At 39.0% G+C, this 26,293-nt stretch overlaps 1 protein-coding gene across 1 annotated transcript; it reads left to right on the forward strand.

Moving 5' to 3' along the window:
* Positions 1-26,293, forward strand: OTC (ornithine transcarbamylase). The gene is made up of 10 exons (XM_005144558.3): positions 1-209; positions 2,762-2,900; positions 3,382-3,463; positions 9,471-9,558; positions 14,630-14,783; positions 21,754-21,876; positions 22,530-22,583; positions 22,686-22,835; positions 23,922-24,059; positions 26,040-26,293. Exons 1-10 carry the CDS (start codon positions 133-135, stop codon positions 26,097-26,099), a joined length of 1,065 nt encoding a protein of 354 aa, XP_005144615.3. The 5' UTR covers positions 1-132; the 3' UTR covers positions 26,100-26,293.

Here is a 26,293-nt window from a genome sequence, read left to right on the forward strand (position 1 = left end):
GTCAAGAAAAACAAAGACTGGTTCTTGGTTTTGTCTTGTCTGCACAGCAGCGCAGCTCGCTCTCTGCTTCAAACGCCTTTGCTTCTCTTAACTTTATCTGTAGGACTGAGAGAAGTCTAACACGAACAGAAGATGCTGTTTAGTGTGAAGAAGTTATTCAGTGCTGCAAAACTAACAGTGACCAGCAGGCAGCGGCTGCGACAGTTTTGGTAAGCTTATCCTTTAGTTTTGTCTGGTGTTCAGTGATATTTAATCAGAAACCTGGAGACAAAACCAGATTAATCTTATGAAGGAGTGAGATTTTCAGAAAAAGACAAGTTTTGGGTTTTTTTTTTTCTGCATTTTTAGTGCCCTTTTGCTTCTCAAGGCAACAAGCTCCTACATCTTCAGGAGATGGGAGGATTTTCCCTTTTATTGTTTGTGAAATACTGCTAATACTATCTACTCTGCAAGAACTGTAATTGGTAAATAACTATCTAAATAAAGTACACAGGCTATTCTTATGCATTTAGACAATTGTGATGGTCAGTACTGGGAGGAAAGTTCTCTCCTTGGAGCTGCAAGGTAAACCTCTGCTTTGGTTTATTTTTTTTTTCTTGTCTGTATACACTGGAGACATGCAGGAAAAGCCTGATGTGATATGAGGGTCACAGTTAACCATGTAGACCTGGCTCTGTGACCTGACTTCAGGCTCTTTCTTCAGCTGCCTATCCCCTGTGCCTGAAGAAAATGAGTTGTATCATAGTGTTTCAGTGAGCTGCTTCTCATGCTTGTCACATCTCCAGAATCAGGTTAAACTTAATTCCACATCTCCCTGTGCTTTCATGTCAGTGTCAGTAAGAACATTAACAGCATTATGTAACTAATTATTAGTGCTAGAAAACAATACATGTGAATTTCATATTCACAGGAATCCTAATATGGAGTAAGTAATTTTTATTTATCATTTCTACATTGCATCAGAAGAAAAACAAATGTTTTCTGAGTCCTGTGATTTATTTGCTACAGTTTTAAAGTGGTCCTGAAGCCTGGGTAATAATTTTTAATGGATTTTGGATTTTCACTGCTGGCAATCGATGGGAACTTTCTCTGGTAAGCAGAAGTGATAGCAAAGCAAGTTTGTAAAACAATTGCAGTAAATCTGGTTTTCCAATAAACTCATCCAATTTGTTAAGCTCCTCACATAATGTTGTTTGTTATTTTTAGGGGGTTTTAGCATTATATCATGATGTTGGCATAAGCTATCACCACTCTCTATGAGTATTAGAAGTTCAGCACGCTGTGGCTGATACTGCAGGATAACCTAGGATATATCAGCCTGTTTTAATAGTCCAAAGTAATTGCTGTCCCTGCTCAGAAAGGAGTAAACCAACTACTTGACTTTTTAATTCTGCCTGTTACATTTTAACTTTGGTATGTTGTCTCGTGCTCCTTCTCTGGAATTTATATGTCCATTTCTGCCCCTTTCAGAGGATGTGGGCAACAGAGAAGGGAATGCATTTCTTGAAGGTCATAGCAATAAAACAGAATTATCATGGGAACAAAATGGTCAGGAGCTGACCTCTAGTCCTGCTTTCTGCTATATATCTTTTCTTACTCATGTCTTGAAAATCTCCACAGATGGTAATTCCAAATCTTCTCTGGGTAACCAATTTTACTGCTTCACTGTCTGCCAGTGCAGAAATTAGTAGTGGATATTTCTCAGTCCACTTCTCAATAGAGCAAAGACCAATGAACAGACAGGTCTTGGATGTGACTTTCATTAACACATCATGTCTAAGCTAGAGGAAATTTGATCTTGTAACTTCTGTGGGCAATTATCAAAATCAAATGCCATATGATTCTGAAGACCTAAATCTGGCTGGCCGCCAGAATACACTGAATAAATACAGTGCACATGGCCAGAACTTCTCTTGTGTGGTAAGGACTAGAGCTCAGGGCCATTTTATTGATTTTTTTTTACTTTCTTCCCCAGTGTAATCAAGAGATTTCATACACATTTATAGAGATGGAACATAGCAAGTGCCTGCTCATCCACAAAGCACTAAGGAGGGAGGGATAAAGAGCACCAAGATCTGTGTCTCATATCCTGTGACCCCAAAGGGCAACATTGCAGTCTACACATAAGCTGTTTCACCATGCCTTGAACAGCTTTATGCATTTGGGTTTACTTGACAGGTAGCATACAACCAAGTAATCTGCATATCAGAGGGCAAAAGAAACTACATCTAATGTACAGTTTATAATACTATTTCAGACACTGTTACGGTGCTGATCAGTATAGTGCATAGTGGCATCATGTGTCTGTCTGACAATAAAAGTTACTTAAACTAGCTAACACAGTCCATCAGGCTGATCCAGCTGGATCATAGAATCAACTAGATCAGAAAAGACCTTTAAGGTCATCAAGCCCAACTGTTACCCCAGGACTGCCAAATCCACCACTAAACCATGTCACTAAGGGCATTTCCAGGGACAGTGATCCCACCACTTCCCTGGGCAGCCTGTTCCAATGCCTGACCACCCTTTTGTTGAAAAATTTTCTCCTGATATCCAGTCTCAACCTCCCCTGGTGCAGCTTGAGGCCATTTCCTCTTGTCCTATCACTTGTTACTTGTGAAAAGAGACCAGCCACCTCCTCCACTTCAGAAATGAAGTGTTCAAATAAAGGGATTGGGAGACATTTCAACTTCTTGCTCATTTGCTTTAGCATGAATATTGAATGACAAAAAGTATATATTTTTTTGCTCTTTTGAGACAGGTATGGGTCACCAGCTCAAATGAATGTTCATCTGAAAGGTCGTGACCTCCTTACTCTACAGAACTACACAGCAGATGAGCTGAAGTATTTGCTGTGGGTGGCTGCAGATTTGAAGCAAAGGATAAAGGGCAAAGGAGAGGTAAAATGCTTTAATTAACTGTAAATCAATTAAAAATATGAAAAAGCCTTGATGTAAAGTGTTAAGTAATATTCTTTAAATACTTTAGAGGACTTGGCAAGTGAAAAGGTTAAACAGCTTTATACAACTAACTCCCTGTTGTTGGCTAACCCCATCCATTGACACATGGTGTACATGCAGAACTAAATGTAAGAAGTGGAAGACACTTCCCTGCAGGGGATTAATTTAGTATCAGAGTTCTCCTTAATACTGGTTCAAACTGAATGCCAAAATGCAATTGCTTTTAACCCTAGAATTACTTCTTTCCCTTTAACCTTTCCACTGATAATAAGTTTCTTGAAGGGCAAGAAATCATAGCTATGGTTAAAAAAAAACCCTCTGTGTAACTTTTCTATGCTGAAATAAAAAATGAAAGAAGTATTTCACACTGTAAATTGTATATGACTATAAATTTGAAATTACTTCAATTTTCATGTTTCAGTATTTGCCTTTGATGCAAGGAAAATCTTTGGCCATGATTTTTGAGAAGAGAAGCACAAGAACAAGATTATCTGCAGAAACAGGTATATCTGAGCATTGGCACAGTCAGATTCTATATGAAATGGTATACTGTATGTACTAAAAATACTGCATAATCTTGTACTTAGCAGTTTCCACTCAGGAGAAACCCAAAGTTTGAAAACAAAAATAGGAAAAGAACAGTTGCTAATTTTGTTTCACCTTGCATATTTATGTAACAAGTGCATTGCTTAACTCAAATCATTCCAAAACATGACAGATAAGAAATAATTTAACAGGCAGAAGTAAACATTTCTGGAATAAGCTCCTAATTGTACTGGCAAGATGTACATTTCCTAACATCTATTTTTGTGAGCATCACAAATTTAATTATTTGCAGACTCTAATAAATATTTTTCTTATGTATTCTACCTTTGTCACATTTCAGTGTATGTAATGCCTTGACATAAATTAGGGGGGGAAAAATTAACATGATTACCTACAGGGGAAGATAATTTCATGGAGACTCCACTGTATTAGCCTAATAGGACCAGGCACTGGAACATTATTCTTTTAACATACAGTCCTGCAAACACTGAAACACATACATAGCTTTGTTTACATGGTAGTTGTTCTAAAATCAATGGGACCACTGAAAGAAATCATTCATGTGCTTGCATGTTAGCAAGGAATAGCTATGAACTGGTGACACATGAAGGAAGGAAAAGCTTGCCCTTCTCTCGTTTTAATTGACCCAGCATCCTTTAGGCTGACTTCTCCCTAGCAAGGGGACAGGGAACTGGTTGAGTTATTCACATTTCTTTACAAGGTGTGAGTGAGAAGATAAAAATAATGGAAAGAAGAAGCAGATCTGTTAACTGCAAGCATTTCTGAATTTTACTTTGTATCCCCTGGCACCTGCTGATCCTGCTCTTTATGTTGCTTTCTGTTTTCTCCAGATAAGCAGGATTTATGAATGGGTTTCTCTTGTTCATTCCCTGTCTATGAAGACCACTCCCCTTTTAATTCCAGAGGGTTTAGTTCAGTTTCTAGTTGCCTGCCATAGTGGTACATGGGCAAGTAATGACAAATTCTCTGAATCTGTTTATCCTTCATGCTTCTTTATTCAGACGGAAGCACAGTTTAGTCCTTGGCTTTTGAAGGCTTATGCAAGGGGGAAGCTCAGGAAGGTTCAAATGAATTATCTTAAGGATGGGAGTTAATGCACATAAATTCATTCAAGAGGGATTAAGCTCCAGTGAAATAACCCAAATTTATTTCTGAGCTTCCACAAGGGAGTTTAAAGCAGTTTAAATTCTGTGCATGAACTTCACACCTTCAGTTAACTGGTCATAAGTCCCCTAAGCCTAAGACTTTGTTTAAAGGCATACTCAAGTTTTTTCTGTTCATAGAAACTTTATACATTTCAGCTGCTTTTTAACATACATGACTTCTCCCTTGGAATTTGTAATTCGAAACAAACATGGGACCACATGTATCTCTTTTAGCAGAGTAAGCTAATTTAATACCAATTTTCTAGTGTCCAGTGAAAGTGGACATTGAAGTGGATTGAAGTGTTTAAGATACCTGAGTCATCTCAAATGGCATTTCCCATCCGTTGCACCTTCAGCATCTTGAAAGAGGTCACTTATGGGACAAGGTTCTGGTGATGAGATTAATCTAAACAAACTTTGCAACTCTCAGGAACAACTAAATGAGAATCAGTGGGTTTCATTTTGAAGGAGCAGGGACTTGGAAAGCACTGATTACAAAATCTACTCTGTGCAGGGTCTAAGAGATTGTTATGGGAGGCAGTGTCAAGGGCCATAACAAAGTTCAGGAAGATAATACCTACTGCTCTCCCCTAATCTACCTGGCCAGTCATTTCATCATAGAAGTTTAGCAGGTAGGTCAAGCATGACTCCCCCTTGGTGAAGACATGCTGATTACTCCCAACAATTTTCTTGTCCTTAATCTGCTTGGAAGTGGTATTCAGGATTAGCTGCTCCATCGCCTTTCCAGGAATCAAGGTGAGGCGGACTGACCTGCAATACTCTGGGTCCCCCTTCTTGCCTTCCTGAAGATAGAGGTGACATTTTCTTTTTTCCAATCTTTGAGCACTTCTCCCAGTAGCCAAGATTGGTCAAAGAGTATAAAAACATCAATTTGGAATGCATTGTAAGAGAATAGTTGATGTTTGCAGCTTTTCCAACATACTATGCTTCAAACTGTTTATCCTGATGACATTGTAACTGTACCGAATAATGTGCAGCTTCTTGTAGTATAATTCATTGCCCCTTTACTCTCTTGAACAGATAAAATCTTGTTCTAATACATGTTTCTGAAAACCATATTGTTTTACTATTTCCAAGTGTAAAGGTGTTGTAAGTTTAATGAAGAACTACAAGTAACTTCCATAGAGTATTTGGCAAAGTAAATCCAGTTTTGTGGAACCTACTAGATTTATTACTATCACTGGCTATTATATAGGAAAATGTGACATCTTTGCTATTATAATAGAAAATGTCATCTGTTTGCAGTCAGAATCCCATACCCATTCTGCATAAAATCTTGTGTACTTTTTGAAAACAAAGGTATTGCGCATGGTCATATATTACTTGTAAAATAAACATCCTCAGGCATGGCATAAAGTTGAATGCTCTGGTTTTGTTATAACTTTGGTGTAAAGTGTTTTGATTGTCACTGTTACTCTTAAAATATACAGTTGCAGTTATGTTTCAGTGAACAAGTCATAAGCAAATCGAACCATTTCACAGATGCTGAATGCAGACAATATGTCACAGGGTAGAAATGGAGAGGAGGCAGTACAGGCAGAAAAGCTCTGTATGCCTTCTTTTGTTGTGCACTTTGGGATGTACAAGAAATTGCAAGTCCTGGCAGGCAGTGAGGAAACTAACAAATTCAGATGCCTTGCAATATAAAAACGGATCCTTCCTGAGTTTGAGAAGACGGCTGTGAATGTCTTCTGGTGCAGGTGGGTCAGCCCCTCTACTGTGTATCCAATGTGTGCACTGGAGGATTCACTTTGGCCCCACAGTGTAGCAGGGGTGGCTTGGAATGAAGATTTAACTTATATCTGTACAACCACCAGCACTTGTATCCTATGTGAAAGAGTGAACTCAATAATGTGCCACAGCCTGAGACATAAAACTGTCCTTTTTTGAAAACTAGTGGTAGTGAGATGTATGGTCATGAGATAATAACCTATTCTGGCTCTGCAGTATTAACATTTAATACAGTTTGTTGAAGTTACCAATATTCATATAAACACTTAGCATGTGGCTTTGGATATGACCAGCTTGTGACAACAGGGAGGATTAGATCTTCCACTTTAACCCAGCACTCCAGCATGTGTGTATTTCCTGAACTAGTGCCTGTATATCTTCAAAAGTCGTCACTTTTTTTCTTTCTACCAATAGTCAGATGAAAGAATCTGAAGCAAAGATTCTGTCTCTGCAACTATATACAAAGCTAGAGCACAGAGCTCCTGTATTTCCAGATGGAAAGTTTTGGATGGAAATGTGATCCCAGGCCCTGCACAGATGGCCAGTTCAAAAGCAAAAAGCCCAACACATTAAGACTGTGCTATATACACAGGCTCCAGGTGGTGGCTCTGACTGGGCTGCCTGATGTCTGGCAGTTCTGAATAAATGGTCAGATTCCTCTTCTACCTGACCATCATTTACAGAAAACAGAACATGTCCATGGGAGCCTGCCTGTACTGTGAAACTTCTACCAAATGTATGCATTTAGAAGCCTAAAATGCAGAGCTGTTGTATTGTGTGTAACTTGGGGAGATAAATCACTGACATAATTGTATATGACTTTGAAAAAACTCACAAGAAGATGGATTGAAAAAGTTCTGACAAACAAGATTTTATCCTTGAGGATGAAATCCTTTTAAGGATTTCCTCCTTAAAAACTTGCACTGAATAGATAGGCTCTCATGTCTAGCAACAGTTTGCATACGCATTCCCATAAATACAGTGAGCTGCAGAAAGGTGGTGAAACTATTTGAGGAAACCTAAACATTTTTTCTGCCTTACTACAAAAAAGGTTCTGAATAACCAGTGAAGGCAAAGCAACCAGCAAACATGTAGTGCTTTTCTAACAACAAAAAGAAATAGAATAAATGATGCTTCATTCTTAAAAGTTTGTTGTGTCTGACTCTGATCTTGTTAAGTTTTGGAGCAATCCTTAATGTTGACAAAGGGAAAGTAAAATCATCCCCATTCAATAGGATAGGTATACACTGGCTGGATAGAGCAGAAATTTGCCCTTCAGGTGGGGTCTGGAACATCATCAATTTTAATCTTACTTTTAAGGAAATGAAGGCAGAAAAAAAGCCAATGATTTGCCAGTATTATTTTTACCTATTGCATTTTGCAGTCTGGAGACTTGGTGAACTGATGCCAGTGGAAGACCCCACTTCAACCCTGCTGCCCACATGGAATGGAAGTTAATAAGGGCTGCTCTGTGTCAGGGGCCCTGTTGTGGGGCCCCAGCCTGCCACCTGAACCTGGTTGCTTGGCTTTATTCATGAAAGGTTTCAGTATTCACTCCTGGTTTAATCCTTATTTGAAGAGTAGCTGTGGGATCAACTTTTTGATGTTTGACAGACCTGTACAAACCTCATCTTAAAGCTGCAGTACTAGAGATGTCTGCAGTGCCATCTAATGGCTACAACCACCTCCAAGAGGTCATACTTTCATAGAAGGATGTGTGTGTCTTTGCTCTTCTGTGCTATATGCAGCCTTTTTCTTCCTGGAAATGAAAAAAAGGATGGGCTTCCTTCTAGATTTTTGTCACAATAAAATACTCACTCCCCCATCATATTGTCTCAACAAGGTTGGTTTATCCATACTGAGATTCTCCGGAAATTTCCTCCACCGTGGATGTTAGTGACACAGCAAGATCTCCCTGACAATTTCTCTACTAGAAGGGAGTTGTTCTTATGCAGAACGTCTTACCCAGTGTGCAGAAAATGCCTCACAGGACTGCCTACAGCCCAGCTCAAATCCTACACTTTGTATGTCCCCAGTTGTAGGACCTGTGTGCAATGCTAGGTTTATGCTAAATCATTTGATACAGTTCATAAAACAGCTCCCCTCATGCATCAATCTCCCAGTAGCCATGATGGACTTTACACTGAGATTCAGTGGATGGAGGCTCTAGGCTTAAACCAGGAAAAAGCAGGGAGACTCAAGTGGTGGGGAAGGAAAAGCCATCTGTGTCAGCTGGTTGCTTGTGGTAGCTTTCTAGTGGTAGTGCAATGAAAATCAGGCAGGACAGAGCCTGAGAGTTGTCCTTGGCATGTAATTTGTCTGTATCCAAAATACTGTCCAGACACCTTTTAAGTTCCCCAGAAATGTTTTATATTCTTAAATGATGCTCAGGTCTTTCCATGGTTTCCTGTTCAGGACTTAATTCTTCAGACCTTATCCATCCAGTTACTTGGCTCACTTTGTAAATTCCTACCTATTGCAGGGTGGAGGAGTGCTGGCAGTGCCTAAGATCTTTCCTTTTCTCTCTGTCACATTATCATTTTTAAGGCACTTGGTCACTTGTGACCAAGCCCAAGTTTGTTACAGTATATAAAGGAACTTCAGATTTTCTATCTGAGTGACAGTACTTGAAGCTCCTTGCAAGGATGTGGGATTACACCTACTGACTCAGATGGCCCTTCTAGAATGCTAAGCCCCTTGAAGTAGAAATTCAGCATGATGAATGGATTACCTAGCTCTTAACAGGGACCCACAGTGATGCTTCTGGCAATACGTAGCCTTTCAGCTTGAATGACTGTTCCTATGAACACAGATCAGAACTCATGCCTTGGGATTTCAGCAAAGCATCACATTTGTGTGGTTTTATTTCAAAATGCATTTATTTGTGTCTTGTCAGACTTCAAGTGTTTGAAACATCTGGATATCCTGCTGAGTTTTACTTTTATTGCTGTAAATATCTTTTACATGAAAAAGTTTTTTTTTGGATCTTGGATGTAAATAAGATGTTCTGGTGCTTAATTTCTTTTTTTATTTGTCCTCACTGTAGGATTTGCTCTACTTGGAGGACATCCTGCCTTCCTTACAACACAAGACATACATCTGGGCACTAATGAGAGTCTCACAGATACAGCAAGGTTGGTAAAACATCACTTGATTAATGACTATGCATTTGGTAGTTTATCAGGCTGAAACTTGTCTTACAGAATTTTGGAAGCTAGTATTTTCATTCTGGATAAAGTCAGAAGGCACTCCACATTTCTTAAACTTTTACAGATCAGTTCACAGAATGTGTAGCTCAGTACAGCACCATTACAGCCACTTCATGTCTCCAAAATGAGAAATATTTTTATCAAATTTGGCATATAGAGTGCTAATGAGAGTGACAGTCACACAAACAGAAACATTTTATGTGCCTCAGTAGTATAGTTCCACTGGTGACAGCACGTATATTCAGACAAGACTAGAACCTTCTAGTTCTGTTGCTCCTCATGGAACTAGAAGTACAGCTCACTGGCAAATAAAAGGGCAAAATCAAAAAGCAAAGACTTTATTTATCCTAGTTAGGGCAGCTGCTGATAGGTCTTACCCTATCAGCTGTGACAGGCTGCACTGAAGGCCACTCTCATCCCCCTGTCTCAGCAGCATCAACACTTTGCAGGCAATTTATGATTTCATGTGTCCTCTTCCACAGCTGTACCCACTGTCAGGTCTGGAGGCTGGGCTATGGCATTGTTCTTCTACAGGGTCTTATTCATGCCCATTCCCACATGCATGTAGGGATGGGTAGCTAGCAAACTATCCTCATTGCCATAACAGAGAAGAACTGAGCTCAAGCTTTTTCTCTGATGGATTCTCTCCAGTGTTGCAGAAAGTAGGCAGAACATAGTACTCCCATGTATTAAAGACTCATCCATCCTCATTATTGTGCTGCTTTCTAGGCAGCTTTTTTGCAGCCTGAGTCAGGCTCATTGCTGAAAAGTTGGTAGTGTCAGAAAGGTCCTTTTTATTCTTGTGAAACACATACAGTGTCAAGCTTGTCAGACACAATTCAAAATATCTAATCAGCCAGAGGAGGTTCCATTGCCTCTGCTGTATACTACAGTTTTCACAGTCAGTGGAAGAGGTTGTTTGAGAACTCTGTTGCTTTTCTCCCTGTGGTGAAATCCAAGGAAAACATAAAGAAAAGACCAAACATTTGAACATTTTAAAGTTTCTTTTCTTGCTTTTAACTATTGAAGTGGAACACATATGGGTGTTGACAGTAGAAAGTAAAAATTTCTGTCTCTTGAGGCTTGAAAGTACTTACCTTCCACTCCCTGCTGGATATATAACTCTGCCAGTGTCAATATAAGCTGCAGTGATAGTGCTCAGATGTTTCAAAAAAAGTGTGTCCCACTGCCTTACTTTAGTAACTACAAGTTTAAAAGATTCAAACAATGTGTAGACTCATGGACCTACAAAGGGAACAGATTAATCTGAGACTTAACAGCCAAGTCTGAGGTGCATTATGCTACTGTGTCCAATGGCCACTCTGACCAGTTCAGCATTGCTCATACACTGCCATGGGATTCAAATACATCCCCTCAAAAGCATTCTTCATACATCCTGGGGCATACCCATAGTTTAAGCAGGGCGGCTATAGTTTCGTCAAAGTGTGCTATTTAAATGCTTCAGAGCATATGCATTCCAGCTACAGCTCTACTGGCATGACAGATGAAGGATTTTTCAAGTCAAACAGCTTACTATGTCATAGTGAAGGTAAATGGAAAACATATCAAAGGTAAATCCCCCACAATGATGTAAATAGGTATCATCCACCAAGCGTCTTGCCTTCCGTTCTCACTGGATCAGAAACACAGTAAGCTATGAGAAATAAGGCAAGAAGTAAGAAAATCTTCCATCCGGAGGAGTCTCCATTCTGTGGAGTAAACTCCCATAATTCCCACTTCCTGTGCAAGCCTTCAGCCCCCATTTTTTCTCTGTCACTGCTTGTTCTTCCAGGACAAGTCCCTTTTTAATCCTGACCTGGGGATTTTGCTCCTCTGCTGAGTCATATCACACGCCTCTGTGGAGTGAGGGCTCTCCCAAGTCACTTGCCTCTGTGAAGTGAGGGCTCCCCCAAGTCCTTACAGAGCCCCATGTGTTCTGTTTCACTCTTGCTCTCATTGGCAGAATTATTATTGACTTTGCACAATCAAAAGAACAACCTGAGTGTTAATTCCTTGGCATTTCTTGTGATTGAAGGATAATATCCCAGCTTAATTCATTCAGTTAACATAAGAATAAAAAAAAAGAATGCCTGTAGTAGGCCCAGAGGGTATTTCAAATGTTTATAGCCATGTGTTTAGGGCTCTGATGGCCTTAGAAGTATTTGAAACTGAAACTTAAAGTGAAAGGGGCACAGATCTATAAAAGTCACAGTTTTTATTAGAATTGCTGCAGGTAAGGGTTGAAAGAATTTCTGCTGTGAGCATATCTTTAGTGATTTATAACCTGCTTATAAATCAGTTCTTCCATGCTTCACAAGACATTTACATTTATGCTGACACAGTAGCAAAAGTTACCGTCCATAAAAGAGCTCTAAGCCTTTCAGTGCTGTTTAGCATGTCTGATATATTACATGAAATGAAATATAAGTACTGTATCTGTATTTTCCACTATAGAGCAGTCCCACTGTGCACCACTATAGCTCAGGGGCCATAACGTTCTGTGACAGCAGCGAAGAACTCTTAGGATGATTTTACTAGTCCACTGGCATTATTAGGGGATGCATCTCTGCATCTATGGGGAATGGGTTTACTTCTCACTGCTTACTGAGAACACATCCACCATATGCTCTTGTAAGACTATGAATGACAATGAAGTAGTCTTGTCAGAAATTAAAACCTGTGTACTTTCACAACAAAACCAAAACTACCTTGGATAGCAATATTCTACTTGAACTATATGCAAATGTCCCATTTTCAAATTCAGAAATCAGCCACACCAAAAAAGAATACATTTACTTGTGTTTAATTTTGGATTCCTCAGAGGATACACTTCAGTAAAAGTTTCCAGCTTTCCTCTGTAGAAAGAAAAGTTATTTTGAAAAGAGAGACATGCAGCATTCTAATACATTTATATATTTCCAAGCTTTAGAATTTTGAAATTGATAGGCTCACAGTCTTGCAAAAAGAATGAAAAGAGACAAGGACCTTGTAGTTGGTGATAATACAGGAACCTTAAATCAAAAGTCATCTGATGAGGCTGTGTTTACCCCCCCTCACCTTCCAGAACTTTGTCTTTACTGTTACTGAAGACTCTCATCCAGCCAGGTCTGTTTTCCTATGCAACCCCAGCCTCATATGGTTTCCTTTAAATTGAGTTGATTACAGACTTCTTCATCTCCTGAGACAAGGTTTTGGTTTGGTTTGGTTGCTTTGCTTTGTTCTGGGTTTGTATTTTTTTTTTCCTGAGTTCAATTTGGTTTTGATTTCACAAAGAATAAACCTGGTTTCCACCTAGGTTTCCTACTGTAAGGTATGACATGTAGAAATGCTGGCAGAAGGACTGTCTTGGTGTCTTGCCACTAAGTGTCTAATAAGTCTAGTATCTGCTTTCAGCAGATTAAGAAATAAAATTCATCAGTTTTCACTAGTTGGTAATTGATTAGGACTGAATTTCCTCTGATGGCATATCCTCTAAAGGGACCATCTTCTCTAAATTCATTATCAGTCATGTCAGGTTAGAATCAGTTGTCCTGCCATCCTAAAAAAAAAAAAAAAAGGGAGTAGAAGAAAAATGGGCAGTTTCCCAGCATGATTGCCTCTTTTCCTTGGCTTGTGGGATTGGCTACGTACTGCTTAGAGTGGGCACCTGTTAGATGACTAACAAAAGGAACCATGCATGCCATTCCTGATGACTAGTCAAGTGCAGAACAGATTTTCCACAGTTGCATGCTTCTTGCTAGAATAAACACTCAGAGAAAAAGAAACTGGTGAGCTAAAAAGAAATAATGGCACAAACAGCAGCTGTTCCAATACCTTGCAATCAGTAAATACCTTGTTCGGTTCCTCCTTTTCACTTATAGCTGCTATCGGCAGTCATTTCTTCCAAGAGAGCTCTACAGGGAACCTTGTGACATTTTATTACAGTTATGCTTGGGTGAGGAATGTCTGGTGTCAGTAGAAAATATTTGTTACTGACTTCATCAGAAGATTTGTCTGTGTAAAGGCAACAGCATTAACAGCCACATTTCCACAAAGGAAGATGCCAGAATTCTTTATGGCTGTCTATCAGGAAGATAGATAGATACCACAAGGATTTTGCATACTCTTCTATTCAGTCTCTTCCTTGTTTTATTTTAAGGTCCTATGAGAAATAATATGAAAACACACAAAATACTACTTCAAAGTTAGGCTTCAGGGCCCGATTAAAACGCAGAAATGCAGAGAACTGCAGAGCTCCAATCCATATTTAATTTCTCTAAAGAATTCAGAGCACACCGAGTATACTATGCTAATCTCTCAATCCTTCACACTTTGGCAAAATGAGGTTAAAGCCAGAGTGGTACAGTGACTCCTGCGTGCCCCTATCCGTATACCAAATTTCAAATTTGGGCATTACTTTAACACTGATAACATGTGTTTCAACACACAGGTTTTTAAGTAGGAGAAGAACAGGCCAGTGTTATTAGCCTCCTGTTTCTATGTTTGTTAAGGTCAGTAAATAATTGAGGTAATCTAAGACATATCCGTGTTTCTAATCCTCACAAAGGTCAGGATACCATACACAGACACTGTAATAGTCAATGCTACATTTGCTCTTTGCTAAAAGTCTCAAGAAATCTCATACTTTGTCTTTTCTAAAGCTACCAAATTCTTCAAATGTTACAGTGTGACACAATCGCTTATCTTAGTTTGGAGACTTTAATATTTATTGATGTTCTGTATGTAGCTACAATAAAACACTAAAGAGAACATAAAATACAGTGGTAGTTTTCATTTACTTACTATAGTTTGTTAATAAGTAGACCTGCTTACTTATTAGAAGTTTATTAAATGTCTGCATTTAAGTTTGTTATGCAGACATGATAAATTATTCAGATAGCTGAAAAAAAATGTGATTTATTGCCACTTCTCATTAATATTGATGTGCTGCACGCTGAAGAGTGCAGCAGGGCTGTACATACTATGTTTGACTTGGGTATTTTCTGCCATCCTCCAGGGTGCTTTCCAGCATGACAAATGCAATCTTGGCTCGAGTTTACAAGCATAACGATCTGCGCCTAATGACAAAACAAGCCACTATCCCAATAATCAATGGATTGTCCGATTTACACCATCCTCTCCAGATTTTAGCCGATTACCTAACTCTTCAGGTAACAATATAATCCCTCTTTAATAACAATTTTCTTTTTCTCCAAGTCTTGGTAAGTATTTGGGGAAGTGAGGTTCAAAAGCATTTATTCTCAGGGTTTTTTAAAATGGTAGTTATATGGCATTTGTTATTTGAAGAGATATTGATCCAGCAACATAATTAAGGAAGTTTTTTATTTAAAACAACTACCTAGTCCTATCAGCTGTAGAGGGACTGAAGTTAAACCTAAAATTAAGTACTTCATTGGAATTAGGCTACAATTCAGAAAATGGGCAAGGAGCTTTACATGTTACATAAAAGTGAGATGTTGGCTCAGCCAAAGCCAGTGGAAGATTTTCCACTGACTTAAAAAAATAAATCTGTGGTTCACTCTTGATTCCTCCCTAACCTATGAATAGTTTAAAAGGAATCACTATCTTGTATTAGGAAACTGGTTAAATAAATTTGTTTCTAAAAGCCACTTAATGCTACCAGTGCAAACACCTAAAGTTCAGGCACTTAAGCCTATTTAAACTTTGCTCACATCAAGTAATAGTTAAAAAAAAAGAGATCATATTTCGTAGTTTAATCTAATGCAATAGTTGATTTGACAGTAGGATAATGTTTCACACATAGAATATCAGATGTTTATCTGTGAACAAAAGAACTATGCTGTTTTACAATCAATTGAGGAACTGGCTTATAAAAAAAAGATTATTATACTTCAGTGCTGGTTGACAACTATGATGAACTCCTCTGGCCCTGTTTACTTTCTGAATGAATAAAAATCACACTGCTTGAAAAAGGGAGGGCAGAACAATTTCCTGATCTATTCAGCTGTGTTTGTCAGCTGTTGAAGACTTTGATAAGGGACATTCAGTATGTGGAAAACATCTAGTGAGAGTAACAATAAATTATTCATGTCTTAAACTTTAAATACTGGAAGACTCATGCATTTAGTGAAAATCGCTTTTTCCTTACTTGGATTAGTATTATTTTTTGTAAAATTTTCAATACTTGAAGTGAAGAGACCAGCAAAAACTGGCAAACTTGTGATTAAAATGCTTCACATATCCGAGGATAAGGTTAATTTGGGAGATCACATTGTGCCAGCTTTAATGAACTGTTCAAATTACGTAAAACAGTATGTTGTAATGAGAACATCATCAATCTTTATGTGTCATAAGTTCATTTAAACACTGTGTGCAACTGTAAACCAGGTGAATCTTACAGTTGTGTTATATAGAGGCTTCTGTCTTGCAAACAGTTTATTAGTGTTTTATCACTTCCGAATAACAAGCTTCAGGAATAATCTGTGACTCAGCCTATGCAACTATTGATATCTCTGCCCCTAAACCTAGTTTTATCCATGTCACTGACCACAGCACCAAAGTTCAGAGTGCTGTTGCCCTGTTCTCCATCTCCAAGCAATGAAGAAAGACCACTGAGCATCAAAACCACACTCTAGAGATGCATCTCTTTCTCCATTGATACCAGGGGGAAACCTATGGAGATGAGCAGAATCGGTGCATGCCCTGTTAATCACCCTCTGCTCCTCCTCCATTGTGTCCTTGTACAGGGCAGCCATCTCCAAGTGAACATGAGCCCACAGGCTGGACTTTTATTTGGTTTGACTGCCTCGGGCAGCAGCAATAGGGGATGGGTGTCCTGGTTGAATCAAGCACTGGGAAGGATATCTTTGGAAAGAGTGTCGCTGCCCACTTTTCATTATGATGAAACACAACCACATCACTTTGTGCTCAAACAAACGAAATGTTTGATATGCAGATGTATCATTACCAAGTGAGCACTTACAGAGACCTGAAGGAATGGCTCAGCTTTTGGACAGTCATGGAAGCTTTTTAAAATTTACAGCACTTTTCCAGTCAGCCTAATAAGGAGAGCTCTGTTTCCTCCAACTGTGTCCAACTCTCTCCTAGTCTTTCCAGCATGTTCCTCAGCTCAGAGTTTGCCAGGAGGTCTTTAGAGGGTAGCTGGGTGTCTGCCACTTCACCAAGGGCACACTGCACCACCAGTTTCTGACGCACTATCCATTCTTGCTTTCTCACCCAGGAGAGAGGATCAGACAGGGGGGAGCTCTCGGCTCCCCTCAGCGCACTAGGGGTGTTGGCACTGCCTGTTCTTTCCTGTTCTGACCTGCCCATCTGCTGCCTTTTTTCCTCTATGCACTGTATGTACACTGAGGTGGAGAAGACTGGTCTTAAGTCAGTAGCATGTAACAAAATGGCATTTTAATCGTGTAATAAACTTTATGAGGTCACAGAAGTAGGAATAACACTTGAAGAAGTGTGAGCCACAGGGTCTAGTTGTTACTTACCACAGTCAAACTTCTCATGAGATTTTCAGCAGGGTAAAAAGATGTTACCCAAGAACCGCCTGCAGTAAGATTAATATGGGGATGTTGAATAGTATCTCTGATTCTCTAAATTAATTGAAAGTTTATGTCTAACATTTGCTCTGTCTTTCTGCTATGCAAAGGCAATATATTTGGCTCATACACACATGCAAAATACAATAGTGGCACAGGCTGCTAGCCTTATATAAAAATATAACTACAGATTATGCACAGCTTATTTATCTTTAAAAATGTCTCTTCCTTATCTCTGTAAATATTTTCCTGCCTGTACTTGCTCCTTCCTGCTGCCAGTACATAACTAAAATGTACTTTCTTTTCTCTTTCTTTTTTTCCCTGCTGCTGCATTGCCAGTGGAGGACTGCATGCACTCTGACCCTCTTTATGCTTAGCACATTTTTATTCTTCCATTTTCTAAATCCTATTCATTTTATCACATGCCTTCTTGAATCCTCTTCAAGCATCTTCTCTTTGATCTGAAACTGCCTCATTTTTTGGTTTATTTTGTTAAAATGTATTCTTGCTTGTGGCTTCTGATTCCCTTTCCACAGGTGCTTTTTAGTGTGGTTATTTTATTATGGTCTCTTGCATTCCACAAGCAATGTGGCTGGTTTATTTTCAGGGTTGTCAGTTCTCATTCTGTGTTCAGGCTGTTCTTGTCAGATCAGAAAGCATGCTTTGTCATGAATACTGGGGCGAGATTCTTCAGATTCAACATCCTCTTGCCCAGTGTTTTCTTCCTAAGCAACTTGGAGCCCCCCACATGTTTGACATCTAAGCTGGCTCTGCCCTTGAATACTGTGGTCAGGATTAATGCCCTGTGTTATGCTAAGAGGATGTAGCATATGTGCTATCCTCTTTCTTAAAAGTTGTGTTGATCTGAGTTTGCTCTTGATTTATAACCCACTAGAAATGGTTGTAAACATTACGCAACCTGATTTTGAGGGTTTGGGGATTTGGCCTTTAGAGACCACGAGTGCTGGTGCTGTGCACATGCAGAGCCACTTCTCTGTGCTGAAGGCATGTAACAGCCCCTTGCTGAACCCACCTGGTACCTCGCAGTTTCCTGGGGAGAAGCTGTGGCTCACAGCTTCTGCTCTGTGAAGCTTGGCTGGAGGGCAGCATCACACAGTTTGTATTCCAGGGACAAGCAGGGAACTGACATTGATTCAATTGATAGTAATGTCATTGGCCATATCAGCTAACTTGTAGTTGACTGCAAGATGGCCAGACTGGTAATTAGAGCAGATCCATATGCCACTAGCTTTTTATGTCACTGATCTGATGGGAAATGTCTTTTTCAGAAAGAAGTGATTGGCATAAGAAATACATCAGTGATTCCTTTTTAAGTAGTGTAACTAATTACAGTGTTGCCCAGCTTGAAGAGGGCTGCCATATACCTGAACTTCTCCTCAGTCTGTCACCCGAAGAGCTCAAATTTTTATAGTCTTCAGATTCACCACTACCACCATTATCATCATCATTACTGTAACAGTTAGAAGTCCCAACTAAGATCTGGTCTGATCCCTTAGGGTATATTGCTTCAGTAAAATAAGAAAAAACCCAGTGTGGGAGTAAGAAAGATAAATGGACCAGCAACTGCCTTTAGCTCAGTTTGAGAGTCAGTAGATCCAAGTTTGCCCAGTTTCTGATTTACTGGATTGCACTGACTCCCAAAGGGCTAGCTCTGTGACTAGTCCCCTCTTTCCATTTTAAATTTTGACAGATTATTGATTCAGTATTCAAAAGCTTGTTCTAATTGAGGGCTGTTATGACTGCTGTGGTCAAACATTTCAGAAGTAATCTATAATGGTGTCAGAGCTTCAACCTAGATGGAAGCAAGTCCAGGCAGAGGCAGACACAAATATCCCTAATTAGCTAAACCAGTCTTTTCTGAACATACAATTGTGCTAAATCACTGAGCATGTTTATTATTTCCCAGGGTTTGATACACTGATACACTGCAACCACAGCTAAGAACAGAATGGAACATTGTAAAAACAGCATAAGGGTGAGAAAGTTGACTGTAAAAGTGACATTAATTATTTAGCAGGGATTTTTTATGACAATAACAAAGCCAAGTTTTGTGGCACTACAGCAGCAACCAGTCATTTGCCAAAGAAGGATTCATCAGGGAGAAGGGCTCTAGACTTTCTAAATATGTTCTTTTTGTATGGCTTTACTAGGAGAATAAATATTTTGAAGTGTAAAGAGAAACTGAAGAACACCCAAGCGGGTAAAAAGCCTGTATCAATATAATAGAGTTTGGAAAAACTGGGGAGGGATGTAAGGAGAAAAGTAGCTTCAGAAGCTCATGTGATCAGCATGTATTGTAAAGGTTCTGGTTTAGCCTAGAGTGTCAATTCGGGGCAAAACACCTTTAGCAGGATTTTCTCTGTGCAATTGTATAAGCACATATTATAAAATGAACAAACAAAAAAAAAATTATCTCATCTACTGCAGCTTTTGTATTGCCTCAAAGCTTTCTGGTTCTGACCAACACAATCATCTCATCTTTCTTGGAAGCTCAGGATGTATGTGTGTAAGCAGTGCAATCACAGCCATGGTAAGCTGGCTTTAGATGAAGGGGTCTGAGATACAGCAGCGTATCAGTGACAATATAAAGCTTAGCACAGGATACAAAATAGGCTCCACTAGGACACACACCACTTGATTCTGCCTTGTCTACAACTTTTTCCATTAGCTAAGTGTCTTCATTAAGATTAGCTCAGCTATGTCCACTCTATACAGTAGTCAGTGCAGATGTGGCTTTGTAATTTGCAGTGCACATTGAGGGTCATTATACAGACATCTCCAGTACTTCATATTTTATCTGTAACAACTAGTAGCTTGGGAACAGAGAAAAGTATTTAGTATGCACTGTGTTTCTTTTAATGCAGAGTAGCAGCTGGTAATAAGGTGGAAGTTATTTAACACAGCAGTATATTTGTGACTCACTAGTCACACTAGTGAGTGCTTTGAGCATTAAGGCTACAATGCCTATTTTTAAACAGTAAGATCAAAAGATCTCAGGGCTGTCTCATTTGCTCCTGGCTCTCTCATTTGCTCATTTGTTCATGTCTCAGCTATCACTAAGCACTAGCTGGAAACAAGCCCTTAAATAAATGCTTTAGTTTGGCCTTCTCTTAGAAGTACCACTGCTAGGAGATGTGGAAGGACTTTGAAAGATCCTGAAGAGACCTGGAGAACTGTTTCACTGAAATAACTTCCATGTCAGCAAAGTTCTGATTTGCTCTCCTGTAAACACCCTTGCATCAAACCTCTGCCAATAAGCCTGCTGCTAACAAACATCAACTGAAAAAGCGATAGTTTTGTGAAACCCTAGTTTTAGCCCTTAAACTGTAGGCAGCCTCAGACTCCATTAGTTTTAGATTTCAATGGCATTTTAATGCCATTCAATATTTCAAGTGCTACTATTTTTGACTCAAAATTGTGGTCATTGGCAGAAATGCCATTAACTTTGTTCTGGAGCAACTTCATAACTATTTGTTTAGAAGAAACTGCTGCCAAGAGAGAAGGGGGTAATCCCAGCCCTTTCCCTATTCAGTTTTTTTGGCATCTTTGCTATGGCTGCCTGCAAAGTTGCCAGTTAGGATAGCTCTACAGTGTGGATGCTTATCCTCTCTGACAAGCATTGAATCATGTCACACAAAGTGTTGAAACACTGTCTGGCTTCCAGCTACTACAATACAACTGTAGCATGGCCCAGTTTTGAACTAAGAATAAAAGGCTCTCCATCATGTCTTTAGTCTTTTGAGTCATGAGTTGGAGCTGTACAGAGCAGGCATATAGAAGCATTTGGTTATCTCTTTACAAACTTTCTGGAATCAACTTAAGTACCTATAACCATGTATATTCAAAACAATATGGCTAAAAATGTCATGTTTCCTGTTTTGGAAATATGAAAATCATATTACTGTTGTTCCTCCTTAGACCTTATCTGCTGGGAGCTGAGGGCCAGAGTAGCAGTACATGTACAGGCTGTAAGTGCCAGCAGGCAAACTACAGTTAGTGCTGAAATGCTGTTTCAAATTCATACAATCCACACTTTACAAAATCACTCTTTGGCTGTACAAGGCAGAGCAAACCATGAGCCCATGAGCTGCACAGCTGCTTTCAAAGTATTGTTCTTTGCTGTCCTGTACAGCAGTGACAGTTAAAATCACTCCAAGGCCATCCTCGATAGGGATATTTTCACAATTTGGGAGAAAGTTGGAATGAGTGCTATGCTAGGTGTCAGCATTGCTTCTAAATAATTTCTACCATTCACTAATACTTATGAGCACCAACCCTCAGCTGTACAGCTTACAGCATTACTGTGTCTCAGCCTCAGCTTCCCTGTATGTCATACATGTCAATGTGTCCTTCAGGGGAGAGAGCTGCAGTACTTGGCCCTTCATGTAAGACATGGGAGGTTTTTTCCTCTCTGGCCATCGTGTAGCTGCAGTAAGCTTAATTAAAAGTATGGTTCCATGCAGCTAGCATTTGAAGGTAGCCAGCCTTCTTTGCAGCAGACCCATCTGATCAACCCCTCCTACCTTGGGCATCAGCTTCCTGGAACATAACCCTAGCTAGGGCTGTCTGATTCATTTGGCAGGAGCACTATGGGGGGCTGAACGGGCTCACAATCACCTGGATTGGGGATGGAAACAACGTTCTCCACTCCATCATGACAAGTGCTGCGAAGCTGGGAATTCACCTGCGTATTGCAACTCCCAAGGTAGGAAAGCCATGCACATGGAGTAAAGGCGGCAAACTGCCCATTCTTGTCTCAGCCACTTGGACAGTTACCAAGGGCCTCAGCTAGTGTTGTTTGCATTTATCTTGCATGCCAGCTTTCAGAACCAAGGTTCAGAATCCTGATTCAGTTATCTTGATGCAAAGCAGAAGCAATTCTACTGAGTCCAACTTCAGAAGGGCTGAGGGGAATTTGTGACTGCAGTATAAATCATGGAAGACGATAATTCCACTTGTGAAAGTGTTATAAAGTCATCCAATGCCCACTCTTCCCCCAAAACACTACAAAAATTGTTTCAGATTTGTGGAAGTGTTGCATCTTGGTTGGTTCACAGTGATGATGCTGCATTATAGTATGATATAAAAATAAAGCAAAAACTTTAGGTTAAAAAAACCTCCTACATATAGTCTTTTCATTCTGTAACTGTTCAAACTTATTTTTTCTTACCTTACGAGAACATCTTCCACCCATTTATTTCCAAAATAAAATTTCAGCAAAATTAACATATTTCCCTCAAGTTTTACCACTTTGAAAGACATTCTCTTTCCCATGGCAAATGGTTCAATCAGTATTTTTCTAACCAGTGTTAGTAATAAATTAAATCCTGTATGTAAACCTATCACCTTTTTTGGCAGGGCTTTGAACCAGATCTCAAGATAACTAAAATAACTGAGCAGTTCTCCAGTGAGGTAAGAACCTAAGAAATAGGCTAATAGAGTACTTTGAATAGAGTTTATTTTTGTTATAAACAAAATTAATGTTTCTTGTCTTCCATATTTTATTCACATTAGTATGGTACCAAGTTACTTCTCACAACAGATCCTTTGGAGGCTGCAGATGGTGCCAATGTTTTAGTTACAGACACATGGATAAGTATGGGTCAAGAAGAGGAAAAGAAAGAAAGACTAAAGGCATTTCAAGGTTATCAGATCACAATGCAGGTAAAAATTGAGATTTAGTTTTGTGGTTTAGTTTTCTGAATGGTTTTACAGTTTGCATTTATGAGAATCAACATCAGCAAAGCATGGGTTTGGTATCTTTTTGAGTTGGGGCTATGGAACAACCACATGCAAGCCTCCATCCAGCTTGAAAAACTCACAAAAGTAACAAAGGTTGAGTTATTTCATACACTTCACATGGCTTGGCCTCTTGCACAGCTTCCCAATGAGGCCTAACTTCAGAACATGTGCAGGAGAGTTAAACCTTCACTTCTTTATGACCTAAAAGCTATTTCTACCTTTGCATTTCCTCTTTGATACCAGAAATGATCCTTCATGCTTTATTTAGAATGAGCAGCTCACAGATAAATTCTTAAATGCCTGGGCAGCATCTGGGGCAATTTTGTGTATATCTGTCAATGAATAAAGCATCAAATATATGTCTTTAAAATCATCCAGTTGAAATGCTTATCAGCACAAAATCAGAGGATACACAGAGTCATAAACTATTAATTGTATAAGATAAAAAGGACATCTTCCTTGCTGATAGAATTACTGGTTTTATCGACTGTATTTTAACACAAATTCACAAAATACTATTGATTGTTATTGATGTCTCTGAACTGGCATAAAATGCTTAAATTCATTGTTTGTTGGTATTAGATCAATATATTATGAGTGACAATATAAAAAGAAAAAATAGCCTTTAAAATCATGGTTTATTATGTTCTTGTTACAATTATTGATAGATTATATTAGTGTATGGCATTCAAATAAAGGTTACAATTTACTTATCCACTAGGTCCCTGGAGTTTTACTCCCCTACTAAAGCCAGAAGAACAGGAGTAAATATCTAACTTCTGTGAAGTCAGCACTGACCTCTTACTGACTTTCATGGGGATATTCCCATCTTTTTCACAAATGAGGAATTCTTTTCCAGTTAGTGGAATCCTTCTGAGTTTGTCAGACAAGTAACCAAAGTGGGAGCTAGCATGGAAATTTTTAACCTTTTTACTAGTTAAAGGTTTTATTTATGTCCTCACATGTTTTTATTTATGTCTTTATTTTTATATGCTTTTTGATCTACAGACTGCAAAATCTGCTGCTTCCAACTGGACTTTTTTACATTGTTTACCCAGAAAACCTGAAGAAGTTGATGATGAAGTATTTTATTCTCCACGGTCATTGGTTTTCCAGGAGGCTGAAAACAGAAAATGGACAATTATGGTAAAAAAAGAGAATAGCAGAAGTTAGAAGTTATGGTCAGCTTCTGTGTTACCTTACACTACAGGCTTGATTCAGCTTATTTCCTCAATAAATAGTGAATATTAATACATATACTTCAAATGCACCCCGCAACACATCATGATTTTGACTACAGGCAAGACATATATGTAGCACAAATACTCCTGGACACGACTGTGATGTATTTTGATCTTAATCTGCTGCTGTTTGACCAATTTTTTATCACTAAGTGAAATCTACAGTATAAACTTTCATTTTTTTTTGTATTTAAATCACTGGGTTTACTCTAATGCTTAACTCAGCTGCTCAATTTTAGTACACGTCAAACACTGGGGCCCCAGGGACTGGTGTTAGAAACTCCAGTTTCCCAAACGCTTAAAGCTTCTACAGTTTTGTCTCAGGAAAAGCTGCTACTGACACCAATGGGAACTTTCCCTGAGAAAATGATGCAAGAACAAAGCTTTAAAGGGCCTTGAAAAGTTATGGTGTGGGTAATACTGTGTGATCCATGGGAACCATGAGAGGACATGGGCATTTAACATAAGCCATAACTCCTGTCTCAGCATTCCTAGAATTTCAGAAAATTACTGCCAGATCTCAGTAGCCTGTTATTTATTGCTGGCTTTAGAACCATCATGTTGACAAAAGCTAGTGAAAACTTTCAGACGTGAAAAAAGACCCCACCAGAAATGGCACTGTCATAACTCTCAGATAAACTCGTGTGCTCTTAGAGAGTAAGTGGTTGAGTATGGTATTTACTAAACCCTCAGATTTTACATGGTCAAATGTATTAAGAAATTCGTGTTAAATTCATAGCGTTAGTCTTAGAATTCAAAAAAGTGGTAACATTTTTTATTTAAAATTTTTAATGTGTCTAGTTTCCCTAAATATTATTTTTTCAAAAAGAAAATAAACCTTTACTGCACATTTTTTCCAGTGCACATTTTTTTAGTGTGAGAAAAAGGTCATATTTGTGTTTTATCAATCTATAAAAATAATGAATGCCTGGGTTTTGTGTATCTGTTATTTTCTATCACTTTCAGCTCAGGTACCAAACTGGAACATAAATTATTTGTTCAGCTGTAGTCCCAAACAGGGCCGAGTACAGGTAGGACATGGGTAGCAGCAAGAGGCTGCACAGCTGGATAGTAAGTCCCCACTGTGTGCCTGGGACTACCTCTCACATTGAGCAGTGCCGAAGGAAAAGGCAAGACCACAACCTCTGAACCTTTGTAAATCCAATTCTGGACCAAAATAACAGTCTGCAGTCAGATATTGCTGTGAAATCACAACAGTGTGAACCTGGTAATACCTTGTCAAAAGCAAGCATGAGGTTGTTGTGTATACAGGTGTGGGAAGGCCAGCAGAGCTGCTGTAACACCGTGTGTTATTTAGCTGACATTCCAAATATTCTCTTTTCATAGCCATACCTTTTTGTTTTAGTATTAGAGGAGGGCAGGAGGGATAGATGACACACTATTAACCTCAGTGAGGATTTTCCATGTTATAACTCAGAAAACTGGGATATTTTTCAAAGTCCTTGTTCTAGTATGGCTCTCATGGATGCTAATGGATGTTCTGCTGAAATCCACAGGTAAGTCCACATGCTCTTTGGGCTTCTACAGAATTTTCTAGCAGCAGGAGAGGATGGCATATAGCACACTAAAAAAGACCTCAGTGTTTGATCTAAATGCTTTTTCTGAATTTGTTCTAGGCTGTGCATTAATGTATTTTGTCCACACTAAGAAAACCTATCAGCTGCAATACAGAACATCATAACTGTTTTTCAGCTCTTCTGATTCATCATCAGAAATTCTAGCAAATAAATCGAAGTGGGCAGTTTTTGTCAGGACAATAATTTTCAACACAAGACTTTAGAGAAGGAAAATATTTCCCCATTATTTATTTGTATGGAGTATCTGTTTCCAATGTGATTGGATTTTTTCTTTTCTTCTCCTCTAGGCTGTCATGGTTTCCCTGCTGACAGATTACTCACCACAGCTACAAAAGCCTACATTTTGATGCTTGGATTCATGCCAAGAGAAAGAATTCCTCATTGGCAGAATATTCTGGTCTGCAAATACATTGATCTTCTTCAGAAAGGATCAAAGCAATGAATGCTTCTTTAATAAAACTGTCCAGTTAGCTGTATAATATTGCATTACATCTGTGACAACGTTCAAGACAATAAATACCATTGCAAAAGCTGCTCTTCA

Source organism: Melopsittacus undulatus, chromosome 2, assembly GCF_012275295.1.
Source record: "Melopsittacus undulatus isolate bMelUnd1 chromosome 2, bMelUnd1.mat.Z, whole genome shotgun sequence".
NCBI lineage: Eukaryota > Metazoa > Chordata > Aves > Psittaciformes > Psittaculidae > Melopsittacus > Melopsittacus undulatus.